Source organism: Sinohyriopsis cumingii, chromosome 2 (assembly GCF_028554795.1).
Source record: "Sinohyriopsis cumingii isolate HCF-2022 chromosome 2, ASM2855479v2, whole genome shotgun sequence".
In the NCBI taxonomy this organism is placed as follows: domain Eukaryota; kingdom Metazoa; phylum Mollusca; class Bivalvia; order Unionida; family Unionidae; genus Sinohyriopsis; species Sinohyriopsis cumingii.
Window position 1 is genome coordinate 136,889,919 of NC_142962.1, and position 18,545 is coordinate 136,908,463.

The window sequence follows — 18,545 nt, forward strand, 5'->3', positions numbered from 1 at the left end:
GCGAAGCGACATTTGTTCAAGTGTGAGGAACTATTCGTGGCATCGTGGCGAATGACTGTCTCCAGGCCGTATGTGGGTTAGGCTGGTCCGTGCACATATCTACAACAGTCGAGTTCGACGTACTTGAAGCCGGTCTGTTAGTGATTGAGCCTTAATATTGATGTTTTGGCCCTTCGTGGTGCCTAGTATAAGGCCTAGTCTGGTCGCAACGGAAGCAGGATATCTTTATGGAGAGGATATCGTTAGGATCATGATTTTGGGACGGTTTATGGAACATTTGATCCATGTAACATGTTCGTATGTTTGTTGAATGAGATGGAACTTTGATGTTTGTTTAGCTCTGTCTATCGCTGTTCCGCAATAGGAAACAAGTCGAACCTATAGGATGCAAGGTGGACGGAGTTGCCAATAATGCTGACTCCCGTGTTGGCGACTTGGGTGTCAGAGCTGTTTCAGAGTGTGTCTGTCCGGCATTTCATGACTGAAGGGTAAAAGTTGATTATCTCCATTGCCGGACAGAAATTTGTACACTGCGAAAAGGTCAGCATGCAGAATGGTGATGTCTTCTTTCTGAGGTGTTCGTTTCCGTACTTTGCCAATAGTTCTAATATGTAAGACAAATAGAGCAAAACGTATAAAACCGTTGGTCTTGACTTGTCTTTTATAACGCAATGTCGGTGTACAGCTAAATGTTAAAACGTTTACCCAGAAATTTTCAATAGACAGTCTAATAAAGTAATGAAGCCTACAAGTAAGAAATAACAACGATACCACCGGTAAGGAGGCGAAGTATAAGCCTGTGGGCCTGCACATGTAATGTTTGAAGAAAGCATAAGCCAAGAACAATACTAAATGATGTTTACCTGGAAAAAAGTAATACACTATCTCAATTACAATGCTGCCTGTAGGAAAGGCCAGGGATGGCATGTACAGGTACAATCATTGAAGCATGGTGTTCTAAGGCTAACGAAGCTGTAGTAAAGAAAACTGACCTGTATGTATCAGAAATGACGGAATTATCCATATGTGAGGTGTGTCTTAAGGGCATTAAGACATGCACACATACAAATGGTGTTGCCCGAACCTATCTTGTGAATTCGCATAGGCTACCCGTACGAGTGACGAAGTGCACTTTAACTATGATGGAATGTTTATGCAGATAAACGTCGCTCAAGTGTTACCTAGCCCATCTCTACGTGTTCTACCGAAGCGGAAGCATTACAGAAATGTACGCAAGTGTCTACTTGATACATAGAAACCTTCACATATAATGGGACTGAGGCACCGTTATAGATACGTTCGAAGTAGGTGCGACAAAATCAATTATGAAACGGTTACATGTAGGGGAAAATGTCTACATATCACCTGTACATGTACAAACAATTGGCGCCCGGACGCTACGAATACTTTGGAAAAGAAACTCACCGATATCAACACGTTCGTAATGGAATTACACAAATGTTAGGAGTTTTTATAAGCGCTAGAATCTTGTACGTACAAAAAAAGTATGGCCCGAACTAAATGTGAAGTCGCTTAGGTTCCCCGTACAAGTACTTAAATGTGTGGTGAGGACAAAGTGTAAGCAAATTGTAAATGCAAAACTTTGTCGGAATTGGAAGAGAAAACGTTGGAAATATAGATGGAGTATACTTTCTTTAGAAGTGAAACAAACTCCTCCAACTTGTAATGATATATCTGATATATCTTCTACATGAATTCTGGCTTTTGCCATGCCTCTCGTTAAGAAAGCGTGCTTTTTGTGAGGCTCGTAGACTTTGCCACCAATTCTTATACCTAAGGAGAGATCACTCTGCCCGACCGTCACATAGGTCGGCAGACAACTTTTAACTCTCCTTAGTTAAACTTAGTATCTGGGAGGGCTGGATTTGAGAGGTAGTAGAAGTTCTCCTAAGGTGTTATGATTGGGTAATGTATTTAAAGAAGAAATGCTACATAATACAGAATAATATTACAAGATGTATTTATACATTTACGTATCTGACTCTAACACACTGAAACCCCTCAATGCCAAATTCTCAGTAAATTGATTCTCCTGAAATCAAATACTACTTCTGGTCCTAAAATTCTTCTTGTTAATTTCAGTAAATTAAGTCAGTAAAATAAAATACATCTACTATAAAAAGCAAAGTAAATTGTTGTTTCAAAATGTAACTTTAACACTGAAATAAACGACAATAAAGCCAAAACTTACAATTTATGCTGGTCAGCCAACGGTCTTTACACATGCATAATTAAGGCTAGCAAAATAGTATAAAATGGCAGCATAGAAACACATACGGTTATTGGCATCCTAATAATGGCATTGAGGTTTTGCCAAAATAAATCAGCATACTTAAGTGTGACAGCCAACATCTCGTTCTCTGAATTAAAACAAAAAGTATCCTCAATACACCAAAAATCTCTACAAACCGAAAATTTACTTTGCTCTGAGAGGTTTCAATGTTATGTGGTGTTATAGTGGCCACATCCAATTTCAGCTATTTAATGTGCTCTTAAATTACGTCATGGATACAAAAGTTTACCAACAAGTTTATTTCCATCGTTTTTGGAGTAGAAAGGCAAAAGCTGAAATGTTTACTTCATTACAATAAAAACATAAGAAACACCAGCAAAATCATGGGGGTTTTTTTGCTTTCAGAGAGGACATTTAAAACTTTTGCATATAATACTTGGCACTATTTATTTAGACTTTAGTTTAGACTTGTGAAAAGGCAACACCTTGTTACATAAAATCCTGAATTTCTTGTTGCCAAAGACGAAATTTACAGCTACAATTTACACAGTTTCCTTTGTTTATCTAGTCATTAGTATGGACTTATGAAAACATCTACAAACAGAACTCAAAGACTTGACAACATTTACTAAAAATCATTATTAAAATAATTTAAGCAATGCATTTTACTGATAACTTATTTTCTCAGTACATAATCAATTACCGTCGATGAATCTGCATTGAGTGTGCACTTCAGCCGAAATGATATGATCTCAGTATCATCTAAAGTCGTAAACTCTGGCCCCTGAAGTAATAGACAATACATGCTATATGATAAGAACAAAACAAAATGAAAAGGAAAATGTGATCCTTATGGTACTAAAAGTCATTTTTTTGATGGGGACAGAAACCTAATATAATTGTTTCGGATAAATCAATAAAGTTTTCAGAAATAGATAATGAGGATCTAACATATTTCTAGCAAAATAATGAATTTTTAAATGAAAAATATTTATACACGTTCTTCGTAGTCTCTTTTACAATACAAGCGTTTATAGATATTACATGGAACATAATATTGGCTGATGTATCAACTAATTTAATTTTCACCTACAAAATCCAACTGGTTTACTGTATACTTTCTCTACTTGTAGAAAATAAACGATTTGTTGTTGTTGTTGTTGGGTTTAACGCCATTTTTCAGCACAAGATAAGCTATACATGGCGGCCAGTATTAATGGTGGAAGAAGAACCCGGAAAAACCCCAGAAAGAACCACCGACCCACGAGAAGCTACTGGCAAGCTTTCTCGCATAACCTCATTAGCCGAATCCAAGACTCGAACCGACGTAGACAGAGGTGAGATGGCAGTGATCCGTAACGGTGAGCGCTTTAAACCACTCGGCCACTCGGGGCCCCTAAATGATTTGAAAAACCTCAAGATAGAAATATACTTACAGTATTTGACCAGTTTACAGATGGTTTTACAATATCAATGAAATGGACACAAATACTTTCTTAGCTGAAATTTGCTAGTGGAAAATAATTACGTTCAGAAACGAATATATATATATATATATATATATATATATATATATATATATATATATATATATATATATATATATATATATTCAAGTGAAACAGATATACAGATATGAAATTCCATTAAATTGTCGCCTATCTTCAAAGAATACTTTATCTAAATCTGAGAGATCTATTCTCAATTTAAGCTCGAATAAGAAGAATTTAATGTAATCTCCTCCTGATATTAAATAAACTTACATCCCTGTCCACTGGAGTGATGAGACGAATCCTGGTCCCTGTCCCAACATCCTCAATTTGGAAAGTGTTGTTAGGATTTGGGGCTAGTGGGTTGTCACTAATCATTGTTAATGTTATCCCATTGGTATGATCCAAAAGCGACCCTATCACAGGGAGGGAAGCTTGGTATGGGCTGTTGCTGTCCAAAGTCTGACTTGCTATAACGAGGATACAATAAAATGCTAGCTAAACTGGCTAATTCATAAATCTATTTAATACCAACAATAACTGACACACAAATCTTGAAAGTAAGTATATATTATAAAGTTAATGAACCTCAACCACTGAGGCTATTCTCTTCGCTGATAAAAATACATGCATTTCTCCAAAGAGCTAAGTTTGCATATAGACTTCAAAATGGAACGATGTCTTCCATCCGATATATAACAATCAACAATAGAAACAGACACCTTTTTGTTAAGCCATTCTCTTCGACCTTAACAAATAATAAATAATATCAACAGACCCGATTTTGCCATCCGTTTCCTTCTACTAGGACAAATAGCAATAAATTACAACAACAGATCCCTTAATGAATCAAGAGTTTATTTAGACATGATGGGCAGACACAATGATGCCAAAGTTATTGCTATGTCGTGACAACTCTCTGCAACTTTGGCAAGATATATAAAATAAAAAAGATAGAATTTGAATTGTTTTTGGTAGTCCATACCTGTCACATTTCCTTCCTCAAGCGTTACAGTGATGGAAGAATTCATGGAACATGGTGCTGAAGATAATAAAATACATACATACAATCAAACCTGTCACTAGCAGCCACTCATGGGAAAAGTCAAAAGGGACTGTTTCACACAGGTGACCGATCTACATAGGTTCACCTTTTAACTAAGTGTAAATTCTTTAAATTGTACTTTAATGCTGCACATTTTCGTGTATTTGAAAACAAGTATTTTAAAAAAGAAATTGCAAAATTTCTTAAATATTGTTCAACGGCAGAACCTGCAATAAATGTAAGCAATACTGCATACGGTAGAACATGCAATAAAGGTAAACAATACTGCATACGGTAGAAAATGCAATAAAGGTAAACAATACTGCATACTGTAGAAAATGCAATAAATGTAAGCAATACTGCATACAGTAGAACATGCAGTAAAGGTAAACAATACTGCATACGGCAGAACATGCAATAAAGGTAAACAATACTGCATACGGTAGAACATGCAATAAATGTAAGCAATACTGCATACGGTAGAACATGCAATAAAGGTAAACAATACTGCATACAGTAGAACATGCAATAAAGGTAAACAATACTGCATACGGTAGAACATGCAATAAAGGTAAACATTACTGCATACTGTAGAACATGCAATAAATGTAAACAATACTGCATACGGTTGAACATGCAATAAATGTAAGCAATACAGCATACAGTAGAACATACAATAAAGGTAAACAATACTGCATACGGTAGAACATGCAATAAAGGTAAACAATACTGCATACGACAGAACATGCAATAAAGGTAAACAATGCTGCATACGGTAGAACATGCAGATACCGACCATACATAGGACAAGTAGAGATGTTCCAACAATGCTATTGTTTACTTTTAATTGTATATTTTAAAAAAAAAAAACATATTCAAAAAAGAGCTGGTTGTTGGCATGAACTTGCCGAGAATCCCAGTTGTGTGGTAAAAGTTATAATTTTCAATTAATATTGAATAAGCACTAGAAAACATGTCACAGTGACCCAGTTTGTTACATTACGTATGTTCATTGCTAGCTGCAAACACATAGCAACTTACGTAGCGATATATAAAATGTATCAGAACTGGAGCCAGGGCATTATTTTAAGCAGCGTTAAATAAACTCTCTAAAATAGACCACGGCTACACAACATAAGCGTCCTAGTATGACACAAATCATCGTCGCAGACATACGTGAACAATCTGAGTTTGATCACAACATTTTCAATGAAGGCTGTAGTAATACTATGACTAATACTCGAGAATATACATGTTGTAACTTACCTTGAGCTCTGGCATCAGCCAGCAAAAGTATAAAGGTAAGACATCCAAAGGACCACCCCATCTCGAGAGTATCTGGAACAAACAGCTCACGCCTCTAATATCTATTTTAAACAAAAAAGAAAAACACTGAAATAAATTAAAGGGATTCCATCTTTTGATATTTAAAAAGTAGTGTCTGTCTCATCCTCTGAATTCTGTATCGATTCTATATTCAGATTAACCAATTTTAGACGCATAAGAAAGGATACATTCGCAGAAACGCTTTACATTTCGTATGTCAGTTATTGTGAAATGGTCAGGACTATTTAATCTCTCATTCTGAAGCGAGTTTGAATTTCAGAAGAGAACTTTCCGCTAATTGTGCTATTCTTAATCAAAACTGGATATGGCTGTGATTCTCTAATAGCATCTAATTGATGGCATCATACATATGTGGCAATGAATTTTGTGTATTAACAATGGAACACAATAATCCTCAGTTACTTAAACAAACAACTGGTTTCATCACCGCCTATCAAAGATGATAGGTGTGTGTTTTTGGATTGTTAATGTAGCTTTAACAATGTGAGTCATATCGCTACGATGTCTGCAGTGTAGCAGTTAATAGTGATGTCTAGCACTGCAGCATCGTGCCACATGGGGCATCATGTCCAACCCTGTCACATTATCCTGACACCAGGCCGACCGGTTCTAACACTAATCTCTTAATGCAGAGCGCCAAGCGAGGCAGCTGGGATTGTTCTGTATATTAATTCATTAATTAGAGATTTTGTAATTTTAAATTTGATTCGGTTATTAAAATGTTTTTGCGATGATATTACGTCATGTGGTTCATAGGATGCGGGAGGTCGCAGTTCGAACTCCGATCGAGTCATACCAAAGACATGGAAATGGTACTAGACATTACAAACTGCCACGCTGAAGACATCGTACCGATATGGCTGAATTTTTTAAGGCTACATATGAAACTCAAATCACACACACACACACACTAAAATATTCAGTACCTTTCAATGGTTTATTAGAATGTAAATAGCAAGTGTTCTGCTGTGGGCTTCACACATTTGGGCTAGAATATATGCGAGAGGAACGAATTATCGCATAATCAACCACAAACAAAACTATGGAAGTTCTATTATCTTTCAAACTTTTAAAACTTTTCCAAAGTAAAGCATCAGTTTGTTGGTGGGTATTGGTCTTAACAAAGTTTTATTAAACATCATATTGCCACATGTCCCAGAAAGAAAACGGGAAGTTCTGCTGCATACTGGACAATAAAATGTAAGTAACCATGTATATAACACCTCTTAAGTAACCATGTATTTTGCCGTGTAATACTATTTACGAAGCTGTGCAACATGTTTACAGACATACGAAAGAAATTTTTTAAAAATATTTTTATAACGTATAGTTTGTGCATTTGAACACTATTTGACACATGGCCGCAAAATACCGGTAGCTGATACAATTTATTTCGACATTACGGAAGCTGACCACGAACTCACCTAACCCAGCTATCCCATTATTTCATGATAAGAAGATATGAAGTTGAAATTACTTGGCGGGAATATTGAGCCCATCTTGATCCCTGGACTATATTCAGTTTAAATAAATTGAAATTGAAGAAACGCGCGTCTTTTGTCGTGCACTTCGAAAAGTATTCGCTGCCCATGAACTATAAAATACAGCAACAGAGTATGATGATGAATGAATGAAGTGATGTGCACTCTTTGAGAGGCTACCCCCACCTACCCATGTGCAAAATACAAGGAGTTGATAATATCCAACGTAAATCACCTTAAGTAAACGTTTAACTTAGACCATGGCTACTCGTATTATATATCTCGCACAGGGAAGGTCTTAACCCCAATTTAACTTTAACAGCGCACTTTCACTGTTATCAAAGACATGAAGCCTGCAATATGATAGTCTAAGGAAAACTTAAACGTCCGGAACAACTTGTAAGATTGTTGGCGATGTTTTCACATTAAATTATGCTATACTGATAGAGCGTTTATTGCTGTCACCTATCGCATGAATAGTTTTAATGTACAGTTTGTATTCTCCAAGGAGTAAAACAGTTTTTCTCCGCTATTTTACAGCATTTATAAAGCAAGTCATTTCTTGCGTAATGGCGTCATGAAGGTTATCTCAAAATCTTGTACAATGTCACCTTGGGGATTATCTCAAGATCTCGTATAATGGCATTGTGCGAGTATCTCGAGATCTTCTGCAATGGCATCATGATGATTATCTCAGAATATTGCGTAATTGTATTATGAGGGTTATTTCCGTATCTTTCTGTAATTGTATTGCGGGTACTATGTCAAGATATTGTTATAATGACGTCTTGGGATTTTGTTTACATGCATCGTGGGGTATCTCAAGGTATTAGGTAATATCATCGTGGGGGTCATCTCATGATCTTGTATAATGGCATCGTGGGGATTATATCAAGACCTTGTATACGGCTTCGTTGGGGTTATTTCAAGATATTGTGTAATGATATCGTGTGGTTATCAAGATATTGTGTAATGGAATCGTGAGGATTGTCTCAAGATCATGTGTAATGGCATCTTGGAGGTTGTTTTAAACATCTTGTGTAATGGCAATGTGTGGGGTTATCTCAAGCTATTGTATAATGTCATGGAGGGGGGCTTGTGTAATAACATCCTGGGATTATCTCAAGATCTTGTGTAATGCCATCGTAGGGTTATCTCAAGATAACTTACAAGATGAGCTATATACGATTTTACCTACGCTAAAAATGGATTCAAGGTCGACATTGGTAATATTTTAAAGTTATTTTGATAATATTATGGGCAAAGTTAGTGCAAAAGATCTCATACAGATATTATGTTGTTGTAAGTATCGAGGATGTACTGCAACAGAAAAAAAAAATGATCATATGAGACATCAATCAGATAAGAGTTTACGATGTAAAATTTAGTATGTGCATCAGTTTACGTTAAGCAAAATCAAATGAGTGAGAGTTCTTCTTGATTTGGCAATATGAATGGCATGTGAATTCTTTCTTAAGGAAAACTAAATTAATCCAGCTCTTGTAAGATTATACGTCACTTTCCTATATATTAAATATGTTTTTGAAATAACTAAAAGATCCTTTTAGGAATTGGGAACTATATTAAGTTTCCGAAAGTTATTCGCCTTGTTAGTCCTTGAAAATTTAAACCATGTCAGAAGCTTTCATACAGGACGAAATCTGATATCAAAAGCCGCCAAATCTAGGCCATGGAATACAGCCCCATTTAGAATGGATTAGCAAAATGGGGTATTTTAGGTGTGTTTATTTTAATCTAAATAAACTTATCTTCATCTTCAGCAATAAAAATACAAATATACATTAAGATATGGAGGGATGCAAAGGACACTAGACAGTGTTTTGCATTCATTAATTGTGATGTTTAAAAGGAAGTGTGTGTTTAAAAGACCCAAAGAAACTTGGATTCATTAGGGGTTTTTTTTAACAAATTGAAACTGATGCAGTTGTAGGGTGATAATGCACCTGCTACACACAGAAATGCTATATACATGCCTTACGCATGAAACTCAGGGTTGTTAGTGAATTAGAGATATTAGTGGCACTGGTCTGCATATTTAAGAGTGGTCACTGACAATAGAATGAAAGTCATAGCAACCAGTTTTGGTGAGTGACATAACGGGTTTTTATATGGACATAACGTACATGTTTGGTGGTAATTGCTATGGAGGCTATAAGAAACAGATGGAATACTTCCTGAATGTTTGATAAAAATAAATTAAGTGGGTTTGGAAGAAGATATTAAAATTATGTTTCTCACCTTACTGCTATCAAGACATAACCCCTCAACTTTTGTAAATCATGGCATAATACATATTTCTTACAACTTTTATTAAAAAAGTACCAGTGTAACTTGAGATATTAGAAGATATATATTTGATACCTGACTGGTATTCAGGCGGACTTGTTGTTATGAATCCATCAGAAATAATAAAAGCATGGAACAGCATGTGTCAATGTATTCCTGCAAAGTTTGGCCAACATGAAATCGTGTTTGTTAGATGCCAAACAATATTTTTGATCTGACTGTTATGGAAAGTAAAATTAGATTACTCCCTAAGTTCATGCAAGACAAATGATTCAAGATTCTTGTGCGATTCATGTCTTACTTGCGTTTGTAGCAGCTGGAACGCCCTTCATGTTTTCAATCTATTTCACTAACAATATTCATGTGAACAGTTTTCGATACCAAAGTTTGTGTCATATTGAATTTAAGGAAAGTATCTGTTGTTGTTGTGGGGTTTAACGCCATTTTTCAGCACACGATAGGCTATGCATGGCGGTCAGTATTAATGGTGGAGGAAGAACCCGGGAAAACCCCGCGAAGAACCACCGACCCACGAGAAGCTACTTGCAAGCTTTCTCACATACCCACATTGGTCGAATCCTAGACTCGAACCCACGCAGACAGAGGTGAGATGGCAATGATCCGTAACGGAGAGCACTTTAGACCACTCGGCCACTCGGGGCCCCTGAAAGTATCTGTATGACCTTCTCTTTTATTCATTCTTAACGCCATATCGCTATAGCCTTATACACAGAACGTGGATGAAAATTTAAGGACAAAGGCGATTTAGGTGCACTTACTCATTATCCACTATATCACATTAATATTGCATGAATTGTATATCAAATTAATATGGCATGAGTTGCATATCACATTAGTATTGCATGAGTTGTATATCACATTAATATTGCATGAGTTGCCGTCCACATCCATATAAGAACCAGTAAGCAAAAGCCCGTGAATATCAAATACCCCACCCCCAGTCTACGAGCTTCAATGTGAGACCAAAATAATGAGATATGACACACAACCTTCAGGCTTAAAATAACACAAGTAATTCAGACAGCACATTATACGCTCATCTCGAGACCTTTCCCTACGAATGACATTGACTTTTCAATTTGGAACTTGTCAACTGCATGAGAAAATGTAGACATGGGAAACTTTTTGTCGTAATATCTGAATGGACTAAACAAGTGACAACCTGAATAAGAAAACAGTTTATTGACTAGCATTATTCCTTGTGTATTTGCTTGATCTTAAGGGCAGTCGGTATAGCTGTTAATACATGATACACTGTGAAGACCGTGAATTTAACTGGCTCGCGTTTCATGAAAATATGTTTTTAGTGGTTTATATTTTCCCTGCTGTTACTTTAATCTAGAGAGAGAAGTCATGTTTATTTCAAGACTTGTCAAGAAAAAGATGTAAATTGGCATGTTACCTTGACTATGAAACAAAGATTAAAGAAAGTCACAAAATGAAGTCAAGATGTAAATCTATACAATATTTCAAATTAATACATTTAATGGAATTACAGAATAGATATTACAAGTATATAACCTTGACATGATATTGACATTAACTTTGCAGAAAGAAAATTGATAGTGGTACAAAACGCACAACTCAGTATATTTCATTATCATTATTTAAACAGGTACGGTCCAACCATGAAAACTGCCATGACCTTGAAAATAGGGATCAAGAAAGTATTCATGTGATATGACATTAGGATGCATGAATACATGAAGTTTAATCTCACTATTATTATCCTTAAAAATGTATGAGCTAGAGTAGTGGCACAACTATAAATTACGTTGATCTCAGATCTAAACCATAATGAAAAATATGATGAATAAAAATTACATATTCAGAAGTCATGGCTTTAACATAAGTTTCATTGCACTACCTTCAATGGCTTTCGAATTACAGTCCTTATACAAAACGTTTGTAAGTTTCACATGTGACTGGTATCTTGCTGGTTGGAATCTAATGTTGATACACATGACATGTACTAGATACTTACCCAAGCTATTATTTTTACTGAGTAAAATGGTTCACGCCATCAGCTGTAACAACTTCTAGGTGACAGTGTGGACACCAAAATAAATAGCATCAACATGAGACATACAGGTCCACGAAAGTGCTAAGTGGCAACACAATATCATGATGTATAACTATACCAAGTTTTATTTCTATTGCTTTGATTTAAAGTTTGCGAGTTGGAGTTCCAGACTGAAAGAGTAATGTCCACCTTTGACTCTGAAGTGAGAAAAATGAAAGCGGTAAATTTGACATCCTTGTTTTATTTGGCTGAAAAAGGATAACCAAATTTCAAGGGTATGACCAGTTTAGTAAAAGTAATCTTGATCTGTGATGTTGATCATCAAGAAAGGACGGCATCACACAACCGATAGGATGGTTTCAACAAACTGCATAAATATCTAAGTACATTAAGACTAGATTAATTGCCTGTTCTAGGAAGGGAATTTTTTTTATAAAAAAAAAAACAGTAAACAGAAAATAAATAAATATTTTATGAGCGAGTTTAAAAGAAAGTTGGGACGTCTTGTTTGTCAAGCGTTACAAGTAGAATGAAAAACAAATGTGAGTGCTTATATATATATATATATATATATATATATATATATATATATATATATATATATATATATATATATATATATATATATATATATGATAATTATACACATATAAATGACAGTTTTGGGATTGCTTTCAGGGTGTATGTGTAGATCTATCGGGCCTCCCCCAGCCCAAATGACCATTAATCAGGCCCTGCTGTCAATTGCTGATTACTAACTCTTTTGCAGACAAATCCAAATTCTGAAATATATTTCCCGAAGGGCAGACAAATCAGCTATTGAAAAATAGGTAAAACCACGTGCAAGTATGTTTACAACGTGAAACGAAGTTGACAAATACATATACACTGTCCTTGCTAATGTCGCAAATATAAATTATTCCGACAAAGATTTCTAACATTTTTATACAGGAATGTAGATTAAGTACCTTGTATCAATGTATAAATGAAATATGCATCTCTGTGACCTGTACATACCTGCCCGTGCATCCATGCACTGCCGTCTTTACGCAATGGCTGCGCACATCAACAGTCTTAAGGGCTATTGGTAATACGGATTGACCTAACTGGTGGGTGGGTATGGTATAGTCGAATATCACCTATTGTACATAATGAGTTTAAAGTTCTATATTATTAAGTTTTTAAAAAAATGTAATCTAAATGTACAGGAGTACAGTTGTACGGAAAATGTATTTATAAGAGCTAAAAAGCCAACTTAATATTTCATTTTACGCGCAATAGATTACGTCATTGGGATACTATTGAGCTATTGCATTTGAATTATCTTCTTGCACGAGGGCTAGATCCAACGAGCGTTACATTTTTCGTATACATTTATATGCTTTTGCACGTTCGGCACGTTGGACAACTGCAGAGATATGCATAAGCCGTGTGACATGTTATATCCTACACTTTTTAGTTGGTTTCATCGTTTTAAAGACTGTCGCAATCCCTTGGAAGATGACCCACGTGCTGGAAAATCGTTGTCTGTGATGTTATATCTTTGTAATTGTACATTGTTTTGCATCTCAAGAACTGTATACATGGCTGTATGATGAGAATCGTAATAGTATGCAAGTTATTAACTAATTGTTTGTTCTGGATGCGCAAATGCATTTAGGGGCCATACATTTAGTACGCACGCAAAAATCTGGCAAAGCTTGACCCCCCTCCCCCTCCCTGTACACATGCGTACTTTTTTTACACACACACACACACACACACACACCTGTGTACGTACGCTTGACGTACCCTCACTCCCAAATTCTATAGAACTGCTTATATGTAATCCACGCAGAAACGATCAAGGATTAATAATATTAGCGTGTTAATAAAACAGATAGTCCACTGACGTTAAATGTCTGACTGCATCAAAGAAATAAGCTGCGTAACTGTGGCTCACTTGAAGGCCAATATAGACAAATTATTATCACGGTTTCACCCAACCCACCCCCCGTTTCCTATGCGTACGTATATTATCAGTGGACCCTCCCCCCCATACACAAGCGTATGCATTTGGGTTAAACCCCCATCCCCCTCCATTCGTACGACTAAATGGATGGCCCCTTATCTTCTCATGCCCATTAAAAGTATACATGGTTGTAGTGTGGGGATCTTAATTGTTTAATTGCCACTTGTATCCTCACAGCGGCGATATCACTTGTGGAACTACATTTCCCCATTTACCTTATTTAGGTATATTTATTCCTCTCTCTCTCTCTCTCACCTCTAGTGTAGACCACAGGTGATCGACGCGAGCTTGATGTTGAGAAAGAAAACAATAATCTAAGGGGAAAAAATCATACAGAGTGACAAAAACACGTTAGATTACCCCCATGACCCGTTCTGACATAGGACCCTCTCTATCATAATATATAAGAAAGAAGGTACGGAACTACCAAATACTTCGTTCCACCCATGACCCTCGATTTCCTACTGCTTTTTCCGTCTTTAAAGGCACACGTCCATACTATATGGCTTTTTTTACTCATGAGATATGTTTCTATCCATCAGACCATCACTGACTTTCCTGCGTTGTACAAAACTGAAGTTACGGGCTCCGAAACGTGCGATTTTTGCGAATTTTTACTTTGAGACAAGTCCGAGCTCATGTGATAATAAGTATAATCTTTTGAGCCAATCATATTTCGGCGCTGACGTGTGTGCCGCATAGTTTACCTATTTGGAAAATAGAGTCGCATGTATACAATGTATGTGCAGCGAAGAAAACAATGTCTAATTCTTGCATGGAACAGGATTCCTAAAGTTGAATCGAGTTAATGTTAAGTAAAAACTTACTTTTGCATCTACTACTGTTCTGAAATTCAAGAAGGAATGCATCGTATAGTCGTAAACATGGTACGTGTAGCTCTTGTCACCGGTTTTCACATGTGCACGCACTTGTCTCGGAGTAAAAATTCGCGAAAATCGAACCTTTCGGAGCCTGTAATTTCAGTTTGGTACAACGCATAAAAGTCAATAATGGCTTGTTGAATAGAAAAATATCTCAGGAGTAAAACAAGCCATATAGTATGGTCATGTGCCTTTAAAAACTGAAATAGCAGAAGGAAATAGAGAGTCATGGGTGCAACGAAGTATTTGGTAGTTCCGTACTTTTGTCACTCTGTATGATTTTTTTCCTTTAGATTATTGTTTGTTTTTTTTTTTCTTCTCAACATCACGCTTGCGTCGAGCACCTGTGGTGTAGACTTATGCACTCAGTTTGGTCTCATGAATAAATGCACAAAAATGAACTCTAAACATCAGAAAGTAGACTTCAAGTATTAAATTACTAGCTTTCTACATTAATCATGGAAGCTGTCAGTGACTGAACTTATATGGCATGTTGCTATTTGTCACCGACTCATTATTGTATACCTGTAATACCCCACGACAAACGGTACGCATTTCTGAGAAATAAAACTGATGATTAAATTGCTAATAAACCTTGTTTAAGTAGCAGATTGAACTCGCGTCACAATCCTGATTGAAAACAACGGATAAATCAGGCACTGACAAATGCTGATTGCAAACCGAAATTTGGTGACAATCGAAAATTGGATACAATGTTTGCTACCGAAATAGACTGAAAGCATTGACAAACGCTGATTGCAAACCGAAATTTGGTGACAATCGAAAATTGGATACAATGTTTGCTACCGAACTAGACTGAAAGCATTGACAAACGCTGATTGCAAACCGAAATTTGGTGACAATCGAAAATTGGATACAATGTCTGCTACTGAACAGACTGAAAGCATTGAAAAACGCTGATTGCAAACCGAAATTTGGTGACAATCGAAAATTGGATACAATGTTTGCTACCGAACTAGACTGAAAGCATTGACAAACGCTGATTGCAAACCGAAATTTGGTTACAATCGAAAATCGGATACAATGTCTGCTACTGAATTAGACTGAAAGCATTGACAAATGCTGTTGCAAACCGAAATTCGGTGACAATCGAAAACTGAATACAATGTCTTCTACCGAACTAGACTGAAAGCATTGACAAATGCTGATTCCAAACCGAAATTTGGTGACAATCTAAAATTGAATACAATGTCTGCTACCGATCTAGACTGAAAGCATTGACAAATGCTGATTGCAAGCCGAAAATTGGTGACAATCGAAAATCGGATACAATGTCTGCTACCAAACTAGACTGAAAGCATTGACAAATGCTGATTGCAAGCCGAAATTTGGAGACAAACGAAAATCGAATACAATGTCTGCTACCGAACTTGATTTCAATCTTGCCAAGGCTGCACAAATATTCACGTTTTAATGTAAAAATAAATAAAATAAAGAACTACAGTCTTTACAAGTACATCTACAATCATAAAAATCTATTATTTAAAGACGGTACGTTCTGTAGACTTGGACACAATCACTCAGTGTTCAATCCGCGCATTAAATATGCTACCTAAAATTTTAGAAATATCTTCATTTTCGAACGAATACAGTCATTATTTTGATAAAGCGCACAGGTTGATGCGAAAAAAGTAAACGTTGTTTGCAAATCGGTCCCGTCCCTAATGTATTGCAAAATTCAGAACTTTTTTGTGTTCATGTAGCAATACAGCTGTTAATCGTATTGTCGGAGAATGGATAAATCCATGCAAATAGACGCTCTTTTCTGTAAAATAAATCATAAAAAGAAAATCTACAGTTTAAGTAGATATGGGGAATATTTCTGAGTGAAGTGGAAACATTGTATTGTTACGAGTGTCGATATCAACGCTAAATCTTACATATTCTCTCTGTAGGGTACGATCAATCCTACCGATAAATTGTATGGTATACACGTGTGTGAGTCATTGGTTCCCATTACAGAAGGAAATGCCACTTGGTTGTTCACAAGAACTAATAATTGCATGATAATTAGGAATAGTTAAAACGATTTTGATTTTTGAAAGAAGGGCTTTTCATTAATGATGTCAGAAACTACAATTGTCAGCAAATATTACAATACTCACATGCATGTTCCAAATGTTTCTCCAGCTATGTACTTCAGTGATTTAGCAGTCGGGTTAAATGTGGATAGAATTTTCAAAGGATTAATGTTAGTTAAAAGTATCTTAGTTTCTTGGTATTTGGGTCTATATACGAAACATTCCATATATATAACACAAGTCAAGCATATTCACCCTTTTTTGGATGGTTACCTTTGTATATTTTAGTCTTGACCAAGAATATAATTCGTCAACATTCCTACGGAATGAAATCATGCACCTTATACGAATGAAGTGTTTGCTCATGCACAATATTATGCTTGGTAAAAAGGAAAGGTTATTCGTTAGGTAAATTAAGAACAGTACTGGCTAAATGCCATCTTTTTTTTCTGAGTTTAAACAATTAAAAAAGACCGAAGTTTACAATCTGAAGTCAGAACGTTATTCATTGTGTCATTTTTAAATTTTCTGGCAACTGTTTGCAAATCAATATTTGCAAATTTGCATTTGACCATTTAAGCAAACAATGTATGCCTTATGCTCACAATAATGTATGCCTAATGCTTACAAAAATGTATGCCTAATGCTCGCGAAAATAATTGTTCACAGTAACTGAAGCAACGTATACGCAGCTTCTATACGCAGTTATCGAATCGGATTAGATACTCAACTGTTTTTAGTTTAAATAAGTTATATAAATGTGATATTAAAAGAATTCATCGGTATATTTAAATTGTTCATATGTGGATGGTATGTCATGTTCTATTTATGATACTAATTAATTCATGCGTTATACTTTAAGCTGTATTTCAATATAATTCTTCTACAATCTATTTGGCCTAAAATTGTCGATTATTTTCTCTAACAATAAATATTGATACTACCATTCTTTTCCTTTCTTGACCATCCATATATATATTATGTCAATTTGTCGACTTTATTAGCCTCGCTGAGGATGGGTCGGGGATCCAAAATATACAAAGGATTCGGGTAGGATAGATGAGACTGTGTATACGGCACGGGAGGTAGGTTTTTATAGGTATATCTGTTTATGTTTAGAATAGGTAGCCTTGGAGCAGCATTCCTTTGGGTTTTACTGGCGAAATGATCAGTGAGAACTACACATGCACACAATATAACGCCATCAGGGAAGGCGCTTTAAAGGCATTATTTTGGTTGGTGAAGCACAATCAAGTGACCCACAATATTTTTGTTATGGACTAAAGTTAGATTTTCCTTGTCACCATATGGTCATACTAGTCATAAACATATTTACACTATTAACATTACCACTGCAATGACGATTTTACCTACGGACACGTTTAACATTGTCGTCCGTTGATTTTTGTCATATCGAACAGGATGTGCAGTTATAGTTATTGAGTCAAGCTATGATTTTATAATATTAGAATTTAGAATACCCATGCTGAACACAAATGATAAGCGTATATACTAGTATTAAATTCTCCTTGTACCCACACCGACCCAATCCAAGATGGTCGCCTAATGTTAATTTCCCAATGTACTATACCGACCCATTTGTACAAATATCGCCCTCGACACTACTAAATTTTATTCGGTAC

General features: G+C 35.9%; 1 protein-coding gene across 2 annotated transcripts in view; it reads right to left on the reverse strand.

Annotated features, from left to right (window-relative positions):
- Nucleotides 1-18,545, reverse strand: part of LOC149805910 (protocadherin Fat 4-like) — a 274,413-nt gene that overhangs the window by 249,435 nt on the left and 6,433 nt on the right. For both annotated transcript variants that reach the window (XM_089950674.1, XM_089950675.1), the window contains exons 2-5: nucleotides 6,056-6,156; nucleotides 4,730-4,786; nucleotides 4,018-4,214; nucleotides 2,958-3,038 (exon numbers count right to left, since the gene is read on the reverse strand). In XM_089950674.1, the coding sequence (XP_089806800.1) occupies nucleotides 2,958-3,038; nucleotides 4,018-4,214; nucleotides 4,730-4,786; nucleotides 6,056-6,116 (396 nt within the window). In that variant the 5' untranslated portion in view covers nucleotides 6,117-6,156. The remainder of the gene's footprint in view (nucleotides 1-2,957; nucleotides 3,039-4,017; nucleotides 4,215-4,729; nucleotides 4,787-6,055; nucleotides 6,157-18,545) is intronic.